This window comes from Orcinus orca, chromosome 12 (genome assembly GCF_937001465.1).
Source record: "Orcinus orca chromosome 12, mOrcOrc1.1, whole genome shotgun sequence".
Classification (NCBI taxonomy): domain Eukaryota; kingdom Metazoa; phylum Chordata; class Mammalia; order Artiodactyla; family Delphinidae; genus Orcinus; species Orcinus orca.
The window spans coordinates 58,261,231-58,276,862 of NC_064570.1; the positions used below are offsets into that span (position 1 = coordinate 58,261,231).

The following is a 15,632-nucleotide window of genomic DNA, read 5'->3' on the forward strand; positions in this document are numbered from 1 at the left end:
CCATCCCGGTCTCTGGAAACAATCTGAGAGCCCACTAACTCAGCATTAGGTTTCCCTTCTGGTCAGCTTTTTACGTTAGTAAGGCATTTCCTGGGCTTCTGTTGGGTCCTTCTAGTGGCTCTTCTAGATGGGCTCAGTGACACTCCATGGCACTTTCTGTGACAGCATACCAACCAGTTACTGTCACTTGGACTTTGCTTATTGTTAGCCTGCCTTCTTTAGATTGGTAAGGACCCTGCTTTGACTTTGGCCAGAGGTATCTTATTCTGCCTGTTAATTACCTCCCCATAACCTAGAGCAGCATTCTCTAGAAAAGCAGGCCTCTAATCACAGACACTTTCGAGTTGGAATTATGTATGTTTATAGTTGGAATTAGGTGTAGTTGAAGTCAGCATTTTCTTAAGTTGACCTATGGAACATTAGTCCTAAAAGATATTCAAGTTAAAAAGTTGTGTATTGTAGGGGGAAAGAAGGGGGAATAGGAATTCTGGGTCTAAATTAGGAAACGATGCTCCTATATCCTCGCCCTGGAGTTTTCAATGGTATGTCCTACAATAAAGAAACAGTTTGCCTTTGCTTAAACCAGTGTTTTCCAACTTTACCTGAGTAATGAACCCATTTTTTCATGTTACATCTATTATTATGTAATATGGTATGGGAAATGCTACTTCAGATAAATAGGCCATTTTTAAATTAAAGTATGTAGTTACCAGTATTGTTACAATTGATATTTATTTGCCAGGAAATGAAGTTTTAAGGACTTGACATTCAAAGTTCAGAAATACTGCTAATATTGCTGATACTGCTACTAACGTGATGATTGAAACATTTCATACTGTCACAGAAGTACTGTTCTTCACAGCAGGTCTGGGTTCACCAGGACAGTAACACAGACAGCTCTTGGTTGATACCTTAATACCATGTTTATTTCAGTTTCTTTCCTGTCAGCTGACCAAAAGGCAGGATGATTCATTTGATATTTTATTTTTGACTATCAAAATAATAGCAATCAGAATCATGGGTTTTGGAAAGTTTTTAATTTGCTTCTTCCTAAAGAAGCTAATTGGCAGCACTAATGATCAAAGCTACAGTTTTGTGTTGTTTGGGTCCACTCACTTAAGAAGATAGTTGTATTTACCCAAATCGATTTCTCGTGGTCTTCTGCATGATTGTTCCTGAAGAACCTTAGAAATCATCACCACTGTATCTAATCTATCAGCTCTTTGGTTCTGACTCAAAATATAGCCCCCAACCTGTCCACTTCTCCAATGCCACTGCTTCACCTTGATCCAAGACCCAGCATCTCTCCTCTGCGCTAGTGCAGGCCTCTTCACTGGGCTTCCTCCTCCATTCATACCCACCTTAGACCATCCTCCAGAGTCCCGAGGGGTTTTTGTTTTAATGTGAATCATATTTGTTTCAAACCCTCCATTGATCTCCTTATAGTTAAAATAAAAATTCAAAGTCCTTCACGGCCTGATGGCCTGGCCCCTGCGTAGCTCTCTGGCTTCACAGCCTGCCCTCTCTCTCACTCCCCTTGGGCCGTGTACCCATCATATTTCTGTTCCTTGAATGAGCCACGCTCATTCCCGGAGATCCCGGCAGCCACCACTCCCTCCCTCAACCTCTGCCGCTCTGATCACTCTCATGTCACCCTGTTTTATTGTTTTACTTATCACTCTCTGAATTTATTTTGCTCATTTATTTGTCTGTATGTCTTTCCAAGAAATGTGAACACAGTCTTTTTTTTTTTTTTGATTCACTGTTGCTCCCAGCACATCGGAGATGAAAATATGAATAAACAAATGGACAAAAGGAAGTAATCATTGGAAATGTTTGCTGTTTCGTTTCCTTTTGACTTCTGATGATAATGCTGATACCTGATTATAACAAAATCAAATGAAACTCCTAAAAGAATCTGTTTAAAGAAACATTATTAAAACATTCAAAGCCCATGAACTGAAATGTTTAATTCTTGAATAGTAGAAGCTTATCCCACGATCATGAGGTAAATCATTGGACACCTCCAATAACTGACAGCAGCTAACTTATCACAATCTAAATTATTTTTCAGGTTGCATTTTCAGTCCCCAAATGCCTCATTTAACCCAAAACGAGTATCCTTATTAGTACCATCAGCATATTCACTTACTATTTTAGAGCCTAGCTAAGTGCATACCTTTATCAGGGAGATCTTACATATGTCAAAGTAGCAACAGCTACTGTCAAAATGGGAGGCATACAAGGACAATACATAATCCTCAAATTCTTTAAGAGGGACTGAGGATTTCAGACTGCTTTGGGATTTAATTCATTAACGTCCTCTGTCTGGAATTCTGTTAAATGGATTTTTAAGTAAGTGATTACTCTCGCTGTTTTACGAAACGGTGGCAGGTCTGTGAGATGAGTGGGCACATCTGTGTTAATGACAGTGTGGGTATGTTTGCACAGAAGCAAACAACAGGAGATGATTAAGAATGCTTTAACATGCTCAAAACAGTTTGTGTTTCTGAGCATAATATGGGAAAGATTGAAATTATTTGATTTCCAGATTGAAGACTATGACGTGATAGCTAGCATGATAGGAGCCAAGTGTAAAAAACTCCGGACTCTGGATCTGTGGAGATGTAAGAACATTACTGAGAACGGGATAGCAGAGCTGGCTTCTGGGTGTCCACTTCTGGAGGAACTTGACCTCGGATGGTGCCCTACTCTGCAGAGCAGCACCGGCTGCTTTGCCAAACTGGCACGCCAGCTTCCAAACTTGCAGAAACTCTTTCTAACAGCTAACAGGTCTGTGTGTGACACAGACATTGAAGAACTAGCATGTAATTGTACCAGATTACGCCAACTGGACATATTAGGTAAGGATACAATCTATAAATTTCTTTTAAAGCCTTGACGTAAAAACTAACCTCAGACTTTTTATAGGGAGAAAAAAAGTTCTTGGATACAATAAAAATGTTGTCCTGATAATTATAACTGTACTTAAGTAAAAGAGTGAGGGCAGTAACAGAATGTTATAGTTGAACCTATCAGAAAGCTCTAAATAACCATAATTCTTGGTCTAGTAAGAAGAGTGAGAATTTGTGTGAGCTGTGTTCTCTATTATTATTGACAGATAAGAAGTTAATCCGTTTGTTTAATGAATTCAAGACACGCACACACACATATGGCTTCTTGATGTTAAATTCTTGATTAAGGAATCTTGTGAAATTTCCATCCCTGATGATTCTAGTTTTTAGGAATAGTTCTACCCTAAGGCAGAGCTATTGAAAATCCTTCCCAGTGCTGGGATTCCTTGTGTCTTTTTTGCAATTTACATCCAGAAACCCTGTGATATTTTGTTACTTCTGACACTGGCCAGAAGTGCTAGCAGTGCCACGGTTATAATTGCCCACACAGTGGTGAACCCAAATAGCACTTGCACTGTGTTGCTAGTAATCTATTAATACTAACAGATTAGTCCTTGAAGTGCTAATTATATCCTTTACTGTTTATTCAACATTCAACCAAAGGGAAACCTGAAGATTTTCAACACTTATGTTTGTAGTTTCAGTTAAAATCTCTCCACAGTCCAGGCTTATGGTACATTTGTAGATGTTGCTTATATAGTTGCATGTTACTTATTCAAGTTCCTTGTAGGCAGAAATTCTTGCTTAAAAATTTAGGAAGGGGAAATTAAGCATATGGGATTAACAGATACAAACTACTGTATATAAAATAGATAAGCAACAAGGATATATACACTGGAATTATATCAAGTGTCTTATAATAACCTATAATGGAATATAATCTGCAAAAATTACTGAATCACTGTGCTGTACACCTGAAACTAATACAATATTGTAAGTCAACTGTACTTCAATAAAAACAAATAAAATTTTAAAAATCAATAAAAACAGTTGACTGAAAAAAAAAACCTTAGGGAGAAATTCTTGCCAATTATATGTACACTTTAGGCTAGATACTTCATCTGTGTTATATTCTCCTTAATCTTCATCGCTCAGGAAGCTGGGTATCATTGTCTTTTCATAGATGAGGATGCTGGAGCCAGCAGTTAATATGTGGCAGAGCAAGGGTTCACGTACAAGGGTTTTGTCTCCACAGTCAGTACTGTCTTTTCAAAACACCACACCACTTACCTTGCTTGTTTCTTTGCCTGCCTATCTACCTTCCTGCTTGAATTAGCCTAGACTTTTTTTAATAAGGTAATTATTTTGAAACAGTCAAGAAAAAGTCATGAATTCACAGGGACAATGAGGAAAGGCAGTCAAGGACCTTTTAAAATGATCACTAATTGCGCCAGGCTTCACTTCAGAGGATGGTGCCATTGTTGTTTAAAATCTAGTTTACAATTCTCCCTCCAAAAACCCTCAAATAAACCCCAAAACATACACTTGAGATGGAGAGTAGCCAGTATCTGAAAGAGATGCTACCAAAGAAGTCGGTAACACTGATCCCAAAACAAAAGCACAGTTGTGATGAGCAGTGGGTTCAGGTGTCAGGTGGCCTAAGTTTGGTCTATAAATGTATGAACTACTTGACAGAGACATAAAAGAAAAGCAGGTACGAAGTATAAAGACTTCTTTTTGAAGACATTTGTGACTTTCATGAGCGTAAGAGCAAGGCAGTATCATTATTTATTATGTCAAATCTAATTACCGATGCAAGATGACTGTCATGCGAATATATTGGAACATCTTATTTCAAATATAAAGAGCACAATAAAAAGTAATATCACTAGTAGTCAGTAATTAATATTGTTAACAACAACATGACTATGTGCTTTATACTGTTCTGAGCATATATTAACTGATTTAATCATCACAACAACCTTATGAGGTAGATATTATTATTAGCCACAGAGGAGGAAACGGGTGGAAATAGGTTAAGTGATTTGCCCAGGGCTCATAACTAGTAAGGAATCTGGACTTGAACCAGAGTCTATGCTTCTAACCACTGTGCTATATTTTCTTTACTTTTATTGTTGTTTTTTGGTCTCCTTTCATCGTTTAGTGTTAGAATCCTTATTTTTTTTTTTAAAAAAAAGGATTCTTAGTTAAACCATGCTGATATTCATTATTTTATTTGTCATTTTGTGATTAGCACATATGAATGTTAAGTGGCAAATCTTCGTCATACTAAACGTACTTATCGATCAGTACAAAGCCGAATAAGACACAGTCCCTGTCTTCAGGAGTTGAAAACCTAGCAAGAAGGAATAAAACAAGCATATAAATAACTGTAATGCAAGCCAGAAGCAAGTCCACTTTGATGGGGCTCAAAGAAAAGAGAGTATATATATGATCAGAGAAATAAGGAAAAGCCTAATTTAAAAGGCTAATAGATATTTGAAAGGTATCCTTAAAAAGTGAGCAGGAAATTGGGGGAGAAGGGCATTTTAGGCAGAATGAATAGCATGAAACGAAAGCAAAGGTGTTAAAAGTACAGAATATCTTGAGAGAATAGGCAGTCTAATTTGATCTAGAATGTTGGTATAATGGAGGGTATCCTGGAGAGTTTTGAGCACCAGGATGAGAAGTATGCACAAAATTAAACAAGGAAGAGGTTTTACTGGGTTTTAATTAGGGATATGAGTGATGTTATTTAGAGCTGTGTTTTAGGAATACTTATCTGGAAATGAGTAGTAGGTGAATTGGAGAAGGAAGAAATCAAAATCAAAGAGATTAGCTTCAATAATCCATCTCACGAGGGTCTATACCAGGGTGATGGCATCGGACAGTTAACCACCATTCCTTCATTTTTTCATTCATTACACACTTATTGAGCATATACTATGTTTGGCATTATTTTAAACACTGGAGATATTCAGTGCCCTGAAGGAGCAAGCTGACTGAAAACAAAATTGTGTCCTAAGTGGATAACAAAACAACAGCACAAAGTACCCTGGAAACATAGGACAGGTGACCCTAGCCCAGTTAAATGTTCAATCTCTGACTTCCTTCCCTGGCATTCTCTTAGGCTTTAGGAACTCCTAATTTATCAGGAAACTCAGATTCTAATGACCAAGACTGGCAAATAGAAAAAAGTCACAGCCCTAGGTGAAAATCTCCACAGAGCCAAATGGCTTAGGTGAGGTTCTCTGATCTTATATAACAGAAACCCCCTCAAGATAACTTAAGCATACAAAAAAGGCGATTATTATGAAGATACAGGTGTCCATCTCAGATCCCATGGGTAGAAACTGGGTATGGTCAGACCTCAGGAGAGACTGGAAAACCATCAAAAGGCGAGGAAGCTTTTTTCTCTTTTTCGTTCCTTCTCCTATCCTGCATACTCAGGCCCCTGTCCCTAAGCCACACCCTCTGCCGCTGTACACTTACAGAGACGTCTGTGTCTGCTTCTCCCTTTGGTTTTGCTTTGTTCTTTTCTTGTCATGCTGGCCATCTCTGTTCCTCTGGGTACACATGACTAAATATAGCAGCCCTGACCCAGTTTTCCATGTCTTTAGTTCAAGAGATCAAATGGGCACTGGAGGCTTTACTGAATCCCAATTCTAAATTCCCAGGAGAATCTGCATTGGTTTATCATGGGGCCAGTCGCAGCCAGGGTAGCAGTATAGTTACAGCTTCTGGTAGAAGTATAGTAACTTCTCCCTTCTCATGGCGGGGAGGGGCGAAGAAAGGATTTCTCAGAGAAAAAGGCATAGACTAGTGTTTCAGAACATTTAATCCCCATCCCAGGTATATATGTGTAATACGATTGTGATGATTTTTTTTTCTCCTTAGAAAAGCTATAGTTACAACAGATGACAGCTTAGAGCCTAGTGATATTTGGTACTTATTGAGTGCCTGCCGTGCATCAGGTCCTTTACATAATTTATATGATTTATAACCCATCCGAATATCTCATAATCACTTCAGATTTAACATGGGCTAAATAGTACTCATCATCCATCATTTGTCTTCCAGTAATGACATTTTATACCTACCACTTACTATAGAACTTATCAAATTGTGTTGTAGTTATTTGCTTTCAACTCTAGTCAATGAGTTCCTTAAGGCAGACACGTGTCTTACTCATCTTTGTATCTCCAGTGCCTGAAACAGAAGTTTCTACAGGGTAGTTGCTCAGTGATTGCACTGCATGGAATTAGAGGTTGAATCATTAAGTATTGCTTTCTGATTTGACCCATGGGTTCAGGAAAATGAGATGTGCAAACAGTTTTGAACTGGGGTGAACAGAAATAGGAAAGTCTGGAGGAGCTGATTGGAAAGGGTAGGAGGTAGGAATGAAGATAAGAATGGGTAGAGATTGACAAAATTCAGGTCCTAGATACCAATTTGGCTGGGAATTTTTTTTTTTTTTAACAGGACTATTTCAGTATGAAGTCTTGTTTTAAGAAATGTTTTTAATTTGTAAAAGTCTATTTTAAGTGTATTTTAAATAATAAAAAGGGACTTTTATCAGGATATTATATGTGTTATATAATATTTTGTTTGGTTTTTTTTAAACAGGAACAAGAATGGTAAGTCCAGCATCTTTAAGAAAACTCCTGGAATCTTGTAAAGATCTTTCCTTACTTGATGTGTCCTTCTGTTCACAGATTGATAATAGAGCTGTGCTAGAACTCAATGTGAGCTTTCCAAAAGTGTTTATAAAAAAGAGCTTTACTCAGTGACTTCATATATGTCTTATAATAAAATTAATGTGCTTTTGTAGGGTTTTGTTTTGGGGTTGGTTTTGTTTAGTTTTTATAATGGTGGGAATCTCTTAAGACATTTGTGGATTTTAAAGAAAAATATGGAAATGTCCATTAAATCAGTGATGTAAACAAATGTTTTCACAAAATATTGTAAGCACTTTCCTTCAAGAATATGTGAGTGGCTCATATTATTTTTGTCTTATGTTAATCAGTGATATTGTGCTTTAGTCGATAACTAGATGTTTAATAAAAGAGTAATATGGAAATATTTTAACTTATTTTGAAAGGAGCACTTTGAACAATAAAATATCATGATATTTATGCAAGAATAAAGTTAATTTTTCACACTTCCATGTAAAGATGCCTTATTAATTATAAGCCTTATGACCTGGCCAGTATTTCTTTTGGTATGTACAAAATTGTCAGAGTTGGTTGGAGAAAGAATCTTACTTTTTATCTGTTAAGATTATTTTTTACGTTGATACACTAATTCTTCAACTTGAAAGTTTTCAGTTTTTCCAGTTTTCTTCTGATATATTTATCTATTTTACTACTGGATAATAACAGTAGTAAAGTATGGGCATAATCAAAAACAAGAGGTAAACTATTAAATGAAATAGTTTTCCAGCTGTTCAGCAGATGTCTTAAAAATTTGCCAGAGGGAAAGGTTTAAGACTTCTGAATTATATGTGGATTTTATTTTATTTTATTTTCTCTGCCCCAGCACCTTAAATAATTAGAAATCAGGGACAGTGGAGAAAACAAAGCAAACAAACATTGTTTTGTCAAATAGTAAATTGATTTAGTTCTGCTGCTAAGAAAGTAGACAGAAAATATTCTGTGGAATGAAAAGGCAGGGCTATTTTGAATAGCAAACTAATACTAAATATATAGTGTAACAAAATTTATTTTCCCACACAGGGCAAAATGTTAATTTCCAATATCCACACATCCTAGAGTGATCCCGTAGAACTCTGCTGTCCAATACAGCAGCCAGTAGCCACATGTGGCTATTTTATTTAATTTTAGTTAAATTTAATTAAAAATTCCATCCCTCAGTTGTACTAGCCACATTTCAAGTACTCGGTAGTTACCTGAAGCTAGTGGTTATCATATTGGACAGCACTAGTCTAGAATTTCTTGCTATAAGGTGTAGTCATTTAAGAAAAAGCATATGTAGTTTAAAAATTAGCACAGTTAATATATATCTCTAGGAAATTTTTGAGGATACTCTCAATAGTACATATATGAAAGCATTTTACCCCCAAAGTAAAGCTAGTGGATTTATACATACGGAAAATAGTAGGCATTCAGTAAATACTGAATGAATAAGAATATATTATTGAATTAAGCCATATGTCAAATTTTAAAATTATAAGTGTTATAAATTACTAGTAGTACTGTGTTTATTCTTTTATAGAATATAAAGAATGTAATACGTGACATTTAAAATATTAAAATAGTAATCCAATCTCCTCCACGTAAGAAACCATTGTATGAGAGCTGCTGTCTTGTTGGTATGCCCCACGATGTCTTCTATTTGATGGCAGAAGCAAAGGGCAGTTGGAAAAGGGCTTGGTTATCCTCTATTATTAGCTTCATGCATTTGGATTTTCTTTTCACCCAGGAATGTATGTAAACATCTTAAATGTTTTATTCAGTGGACGTTTTAGGAGGATGAGATTTATAATTGGACTACCAACTGGGTGAAGCAGTGCTTTTGTCTTAAGCTAACAGCTGCCATTGAGTTAATGCTTACTTTGTGCCGGGCACTCTTTCCTGTGTTTTGCATTTACTAACTCACTTAGTCCTCTTAACAACCCTGTAAAATAGATACCATTGCTTACTCCCATTTACAGGTGAGGCAGAGAAAGATTGAAGAACTTACTCATGATCCCACAGCTGCTAATGGCAGAGCCAGCAGCATACAGACTCAAGCCATCCAGCTGTAGAGACAGTTCATTCAGTCCATGCTTTTAAAAGTGTCCAGGTAGTATCTGGTTCTAGAGCAGAGGTCAGCAAAAAATTTTCTGTAAAGGACCAGATAGTAAATATTTTAGGCTTTGTGGGCTAAGAGGCAAAATGGAGATTACTATGTAAGTACTTATGTAACTAAAGAGAAAATGAATTTCCACAACATTTTTATTGACAGAATTCAAAACATAAGAATAATTGAGAACAGTTTTTTGTATTACAGTTCTACTAAGAAGAAGAAAGAAATACTTTGGGGGAGGATATTTCACTTAATTGGGATTCAATGTTAATATTTCTTGTCATCAAAATTGATTGTACATATTCATCTGTTAATGTTGATCTATAGTAAGATTTTACATATTTTGTTTTTGAAAATATCTTTTCATACAGATAAGTATTGCCAGATACTTACATTAATCCACGAGAAGATGATTTTCATGGAGCATAATTATCACTTGGAAGGCATTGAAAGAATTCCATTAGGTTCTTTCTTCTCTTGATATTTTTCTTTTAGAATGTTATTACATTGCAGATTACTCACTTCCCGACTCACTTCCTGGTTGAAGGTTAGGTGGAAGCTCCTCAGTTGCATAATTGAATGGATTTTGACAAATGGGTATTTCCTTTACACTTGCATTGAGGTCCCGGACATATCCTTCGAGCTCAGAAAGTATATCTGCTGCCAGTTCATGTGAGAATAGAGCTCATGCCGCTTATCTTACCTTTGATAGCACAGGAATTATATAAAGCAGCTTGACATGACTTCGTGATTCAAACACTGTTAGTTGTCATCAAAATTACTTTACTGTAGTCTGTTTCACATCTAAGCACTGTTTTGCTGGCTTCACCTCCAGAGCTTCTGATTCAGTAGAATTTGCATTTCTAATGATAGTCAGGTGATGCTCATGCTGCTGGTCTGAGGGCTACCCTTTGAGAAGCACCACTCTACAGTTCTCCTTGAGTTGGAAGCTTTTCTCTGAATCCCAGTGAATCCCACCTACAGTGCGAGTAGCTATTCTCACTGTTGCGCACTGTTTCAGTTTTTGGTTGCATTCATTACAAAACATTATCAAGGCTGCAACAGAAGCTAAATTACAAAGCCATTCAGTATTCTGTAATATCGGTTGAGTGCATTTCTTCTGGTTCCGAAAAATCTCAGTATCAGCTCTGATCTCAAAAACTCAACAATAAAACTACCACTGCTCAGCCAACAGACTGTTGTGTGGGAGGGGAAATCAGGATATTCAGCTTCTACATCTGATGAAAAAGTAACAGCTGATGACGGTAAGATGAAGTTCACCATTGACACTGCTAGTTCAGTAACATAAGATTGAGTCATACATATTCCACAGAGTACCTGCAGATGAATAATACAGTACATAACCATAGGTTTTAAACATTGCATTTTCACAAACTTGGTAAATTTGACCAACTAAGCCCTTGTTTACCCCACACATATTTTTACCACCACGAGTTGTAACACATCTTAGCAGATTCTACTTCAGGTTATACTGAGCTCATGTTTTCTTAACTTCTTAGAAAATATTCTTGTCCGTAATTGTCCTATGCAGAAGACTCATAGAAACCAACTCTTCAGTCCCTTCAACCTTGGCATTGACTCATCAAATAAATCATAATGACTAAGCAGTATCAATAACACCTTTTGACACATCAAGAGCCAAGGAGAACAACTCAGAATCATTTGCCTTGGTTTTTTATTGACTAATGATGTTGTTCTCAATGTTCTCAATTCTTTGAGCAACTGTTCTTGCCAAAAGGCTAATTTCATAGTCTTAAGCAAGTTTACTTTGGACACATTTCTTTAGCTGATGAATCAAAAACAATTTAATTAACTCACCATTGGTAAATGGCTTTCCTTGCTTGGCTAACAAATGAGCCACTCAGAAACTTACCTTGGCTGTAGCTTTATTTTCATTTTTTAATTTTTGTAAAGAAATTCTGCTGTGATGAGATACCGTGTTTTAAATTTTCTAACTTTTCTGGCCACTACATTCCTATGAATTGAAAATATTGTGGTGAGTGCTTAGTGTGGTAATTCCACCGTGTATAATATTCTTTCAGAGCAGCTACAGGGTCTTTGCATTTTAGACACAATGCTTTGCCATCTAATTCGATAACAAAATAATCCATACTCCTCCGTGCCTTAAACACATGACACTTGAAGTCTACTTTTTTGTTGTTCTGACATTATCGGTATGCACTGGTAATAAAAAAATTTGAAATACTGTGGAATGACAGTATGTGCGGCATTCAAAATGTTGGTAGTAATAACTATCACTACAGTTTGTAACGCACTGAGCAGTAGTGCAAAATTATGAGAGCACTGCATAGGTCTCTGCTGCTACAGCTCAACTCTGCCATTGTAATGTGGAAGGCACCATAGACAAATAAGTGAATACGTGTCGCCACGTTCCCATAAAACTCTACTTCTGGACACTGAAAGTTGAATTTCATGTAATTTTCATGTGTTACAAAATATTCTTTTGATTTATTTATTATTAGCCATTAGAAAATGTAAAAACCATTTATAAGTTGCAGTCTGGATTTGGCTTGTGGACCGAATGTGCGACCTCTGAGGAGATTCTCAAATCAGTTAGTTAACCCAGGTTTGCCCATTCCTAATTTTATAAACCACATTCAAACCTGTCCTCAACTTATAATCTTTCTCATTTTACCATTTGGATTTTAAAATTAAGGACAGTATTTTACTGACTCAGAGAAAACAAAACTTTTTTACCATAACAAGAATTTTGGATTTTTTTCTTTTTTATTGAGGTATATTTGACAATTTAGAATTGTATATATTTAAGGTATACAATTATTCAATTGATAATTCGATATACATATACATTGTGAAAAAAAAATCACATCCAAGCTAATTAACCTATCTGTCTATTCAGATAGTTAACACATTTTTTGGGTGGTGACATTAAGATCTACCCTCTTAGCACATTTCAAGTAAAAAGTATTAACTCTAGTCACATTGTTGTACAATAGATCACCAGAACTTATTCATCAGCATAACTGAAACTTGGTACCTTTTGACCAGCCTCTCCCCATTTCTCCCTCCCAAGTCCCTGGTAACCACCATTATACTCTCTGCTTCTATGAATTTGACAATTTTAGATTCCACATATAAGTGAAATCATGTACTATTTTTTTTTATCTGAAAAAAAATTTATTGATGTATCTCTGGAAGTGAATCAAGTGGATGTACAGCAGCAAGAAACACAGCATTGAAAATCAGCTATACACCATTATAAAGTAAATTATAAAAAAGAAATACAAAGACAGTGAGACAATGAGAAATACTTACAAATTACGTTCAGGGGCTGTGATGCAATGTGGACTGACCGCACTAGACCCACAGCTGCACGATACCTAAGACTGGACACTCGTGGGGCTGAGAGAATTGGTGAGGATGGGTCAGCAAATGCAGCCCCTTTAGAGTAATACTTCCTGGCCCCCAATTCCATGGATCCCAAAACTTCAGGTGCAGGGGAACCTTCCTACAGCTGAAACATGCATGAGACACAAAGAGGATGGTACATCGTCTGATCGGGAAGAGTTTGGAAAAGGCCCTTCATCCCCTCATCTCCTGGTGCTCGGGTTCTCCCCACCGGCCTCTTTCCTAACAATCTCCTCACTTGGGGAATCCGCACCTTCAACATCCTGTTTCGAACAGTTTGCAATTTGTCTGGAGGATGAAGGGGAAGGGGGGGAACCAATCAGAGACAAGCCCTAGGTGTTTGGACAGGCATCATGTAGTATTTTTCTTTCTGTCTGGTTTATTTCACTTAGCACAATGTCCTCCAGGTTCATCCATGTTGTCTGCAAATTGCAGGATTTCCTTTTTTTTTTTTTTTAAGGATGAATAATATTCCATTTTATACATATCCCCCCCCCCCCACCAACACACAAACACCATATTTCCTTCATCCATTCATCTATTGACAGACATCTAGGTTGTTTCCATCTTGGCTATTGTGAATCTGTGAATGATGCTGAAATGAATGTAGGGGTGCACCCTACAGATCCTGGTTTCACTTCCTTTGGATGTATACCCAGAAATGGGACTGCTGCATCGTATGGTAAGTTCTATGTTTAATTTTTTTGAGGAACTTCCATACTGCTTTTCATAAAGGCCATACCAATTTATATTTCTACCAACAGTGTACAAGGGTTCCCTTAATAAGAGAGAATATATAGACTATCCATTAAAATTTGAAGCCAGATGACCCATTGTTACTAGCATTGTCAACTGACTTCTAAATTTTTTATAATTATCTTAGAATTTTGGTAAGACAAATTATCTTCCCAGTGGCTCATAATAGATAAAAGGTATGTTCCTGACTCTGGGAGCGAAATTAAAGGATCCTCTCAATTTAAATGGCTCTGAAATAAGACCCTAAAAATAGACAACATGTAGCAAAACGTTTAGACAGTTAATATTCTTCCTCTCCTTCGGAGTGATTAATTTTGAACCAACATGTAGCAAAGAAAAACACTTCTTTTCAGAAATATTTCTATTTTTTGGTGTTTCCTAGGAATTAGAGACTGAAAACTCGTATTTGCTAGTGTAATAATACTAACCAAGGAGAGTCAATAAAAAATACATTTGGTTACCATATATATTATTAATGAATGTTTGGCTTTTCATTTTTTACTTTAAGGTATAAAAGGATGTCTATTACTAACAGAGTAATTTTCATTTTCAAAGCCATTTATCACACGTTTATTAGTGTTGCATGTTAGTTTCCCCCCATTTAGCACATTTAATATTGCTACTTCAGAACTTTTTTTAGCCACTCCAAAAATTTTGTCAATGACCCTTAACAAAATGTTAGCTATTGCCAAAACACTACTTCTTGCAGCTATGGTTTTATACTTGCAGCCTAGTTCTCTAGCAGTACATTAATGTCAATAAGCAAATGAGGTGATGATTGGCAGCTATAGCTACAAGTCAAAAGGGAAGAGAGAAATTAATCAGAGATGATTTATTATATATATTTTATATGTTGCTTTATAAATGTGGATAGAGGCCAAGATTTTTCCTTTGGCAGAGCAGAGTGTATTTAATGTTTTTGCCTATGAGTCTGAATTTTTGGCTTAAATTTTTGTGCATATGAATACCATTTAATTGTCTATTCGATTTTGAAAGGAAAAAGGCTGTTACCTCAAAATCGACATTTTTCAGAGGAAGGAAGATTTTTTATCAATGTATTTGGTAAAGTAAATTAGTGCAGTCTTAGCTGTAAAATTTTTAAGGAAAAATTTTAAAGCAAAGCAGTCATATGATCAGATAAATTGAGTAAATTATGCCAAAGATAAAACAGCTCCGTTACAAATGAGAATCTGTGCAGACAACTGACTGACATGTTTTTAAATTTTATTTGTATAAAAATGCTGTTCATGGGGCTTCCCTGGCGGGGCAGTGGTTGAGAGTCCACCTGCTGATGCAGGGGACACGGGTTCGTGCCCCGGTCCGGGAAGATCCCACATGCCGCGGAGCGGCTGGGCCCGTGAGCCATGGCCGCTGAGTCTGCGCGTCTGGAGCCTGTGCTCCGCAACGAGAGAGGCCACAACAGTGAGAGGGCCGCGTACCGCAAAAAAAAAAAAAAAAAAAAATTGCTGTTCAGTGTCTAATGATTTTTATTGTTCATATTATCCTGTACTTTAGAGTAATAAGATAAGCTTGAGTATCTCATTAGTTCACTTTCAAAACTGATCATTTCAGGACACTGCTGAATATAATGGAAGGTTTGGGTAAATAGGTTTGTGTCACAGCCTCTATGAAATTAGATGAAAATAAGCCTGGAAGATAAGCTATCATCTATGTGCTGAACGCTAACAATCCATCCTCATGCTATGAAATGACATCCGCTCGGGTCCGTTGTAAACTCTAAAATTGCTTGCATCTGCAATTAAACTGTAAACTGCATTCACACTGTTATTTACTTTTCCTTTA

The 15,632-nt window shown here is 36.6% G+C and overlaps 1 protein-coding gene and 1 long non-coding RNA gene across 4 annotated transcripts in view; one reads left to right on the forward strand and one right to left on the reverse strand.

Moving 5' to 3' along the window:
• FBXL4 (F-box and leucine rich repeat protein 4) overlaps nt 1-8,016 on the forward strand; it is a 67,841-nt gene extending 59,825 nt beyond the window's left edge. For all 3 annotated transcript variants that reach the window (XM_033418791.2, XM_004264794.4, XM_033418792.2), the window contains 2 exons: nt 2,552-2,864; nt 7,482-8,016. In XM_033418791.2, the coding sequence (XP_033274682.1) occupies nt 2,552-2,864; nt 7,482-7,645 (477 nt within the window). In that variant the 3' untranslated portion in view covers nt 7,646-8,016. The remainder of the gene's footprint in view (nt 1-2,551; nt 2,865-7,481) is intronic.
• LOC125960607 (uncharacterized) overlaps nt 1-15,632 on the reverse strand; it is a 315,000-nt gene that overhangs the window by 69,982 nt on the left and 229,386 nt on the right. The window lies entirely within an intron of this gene.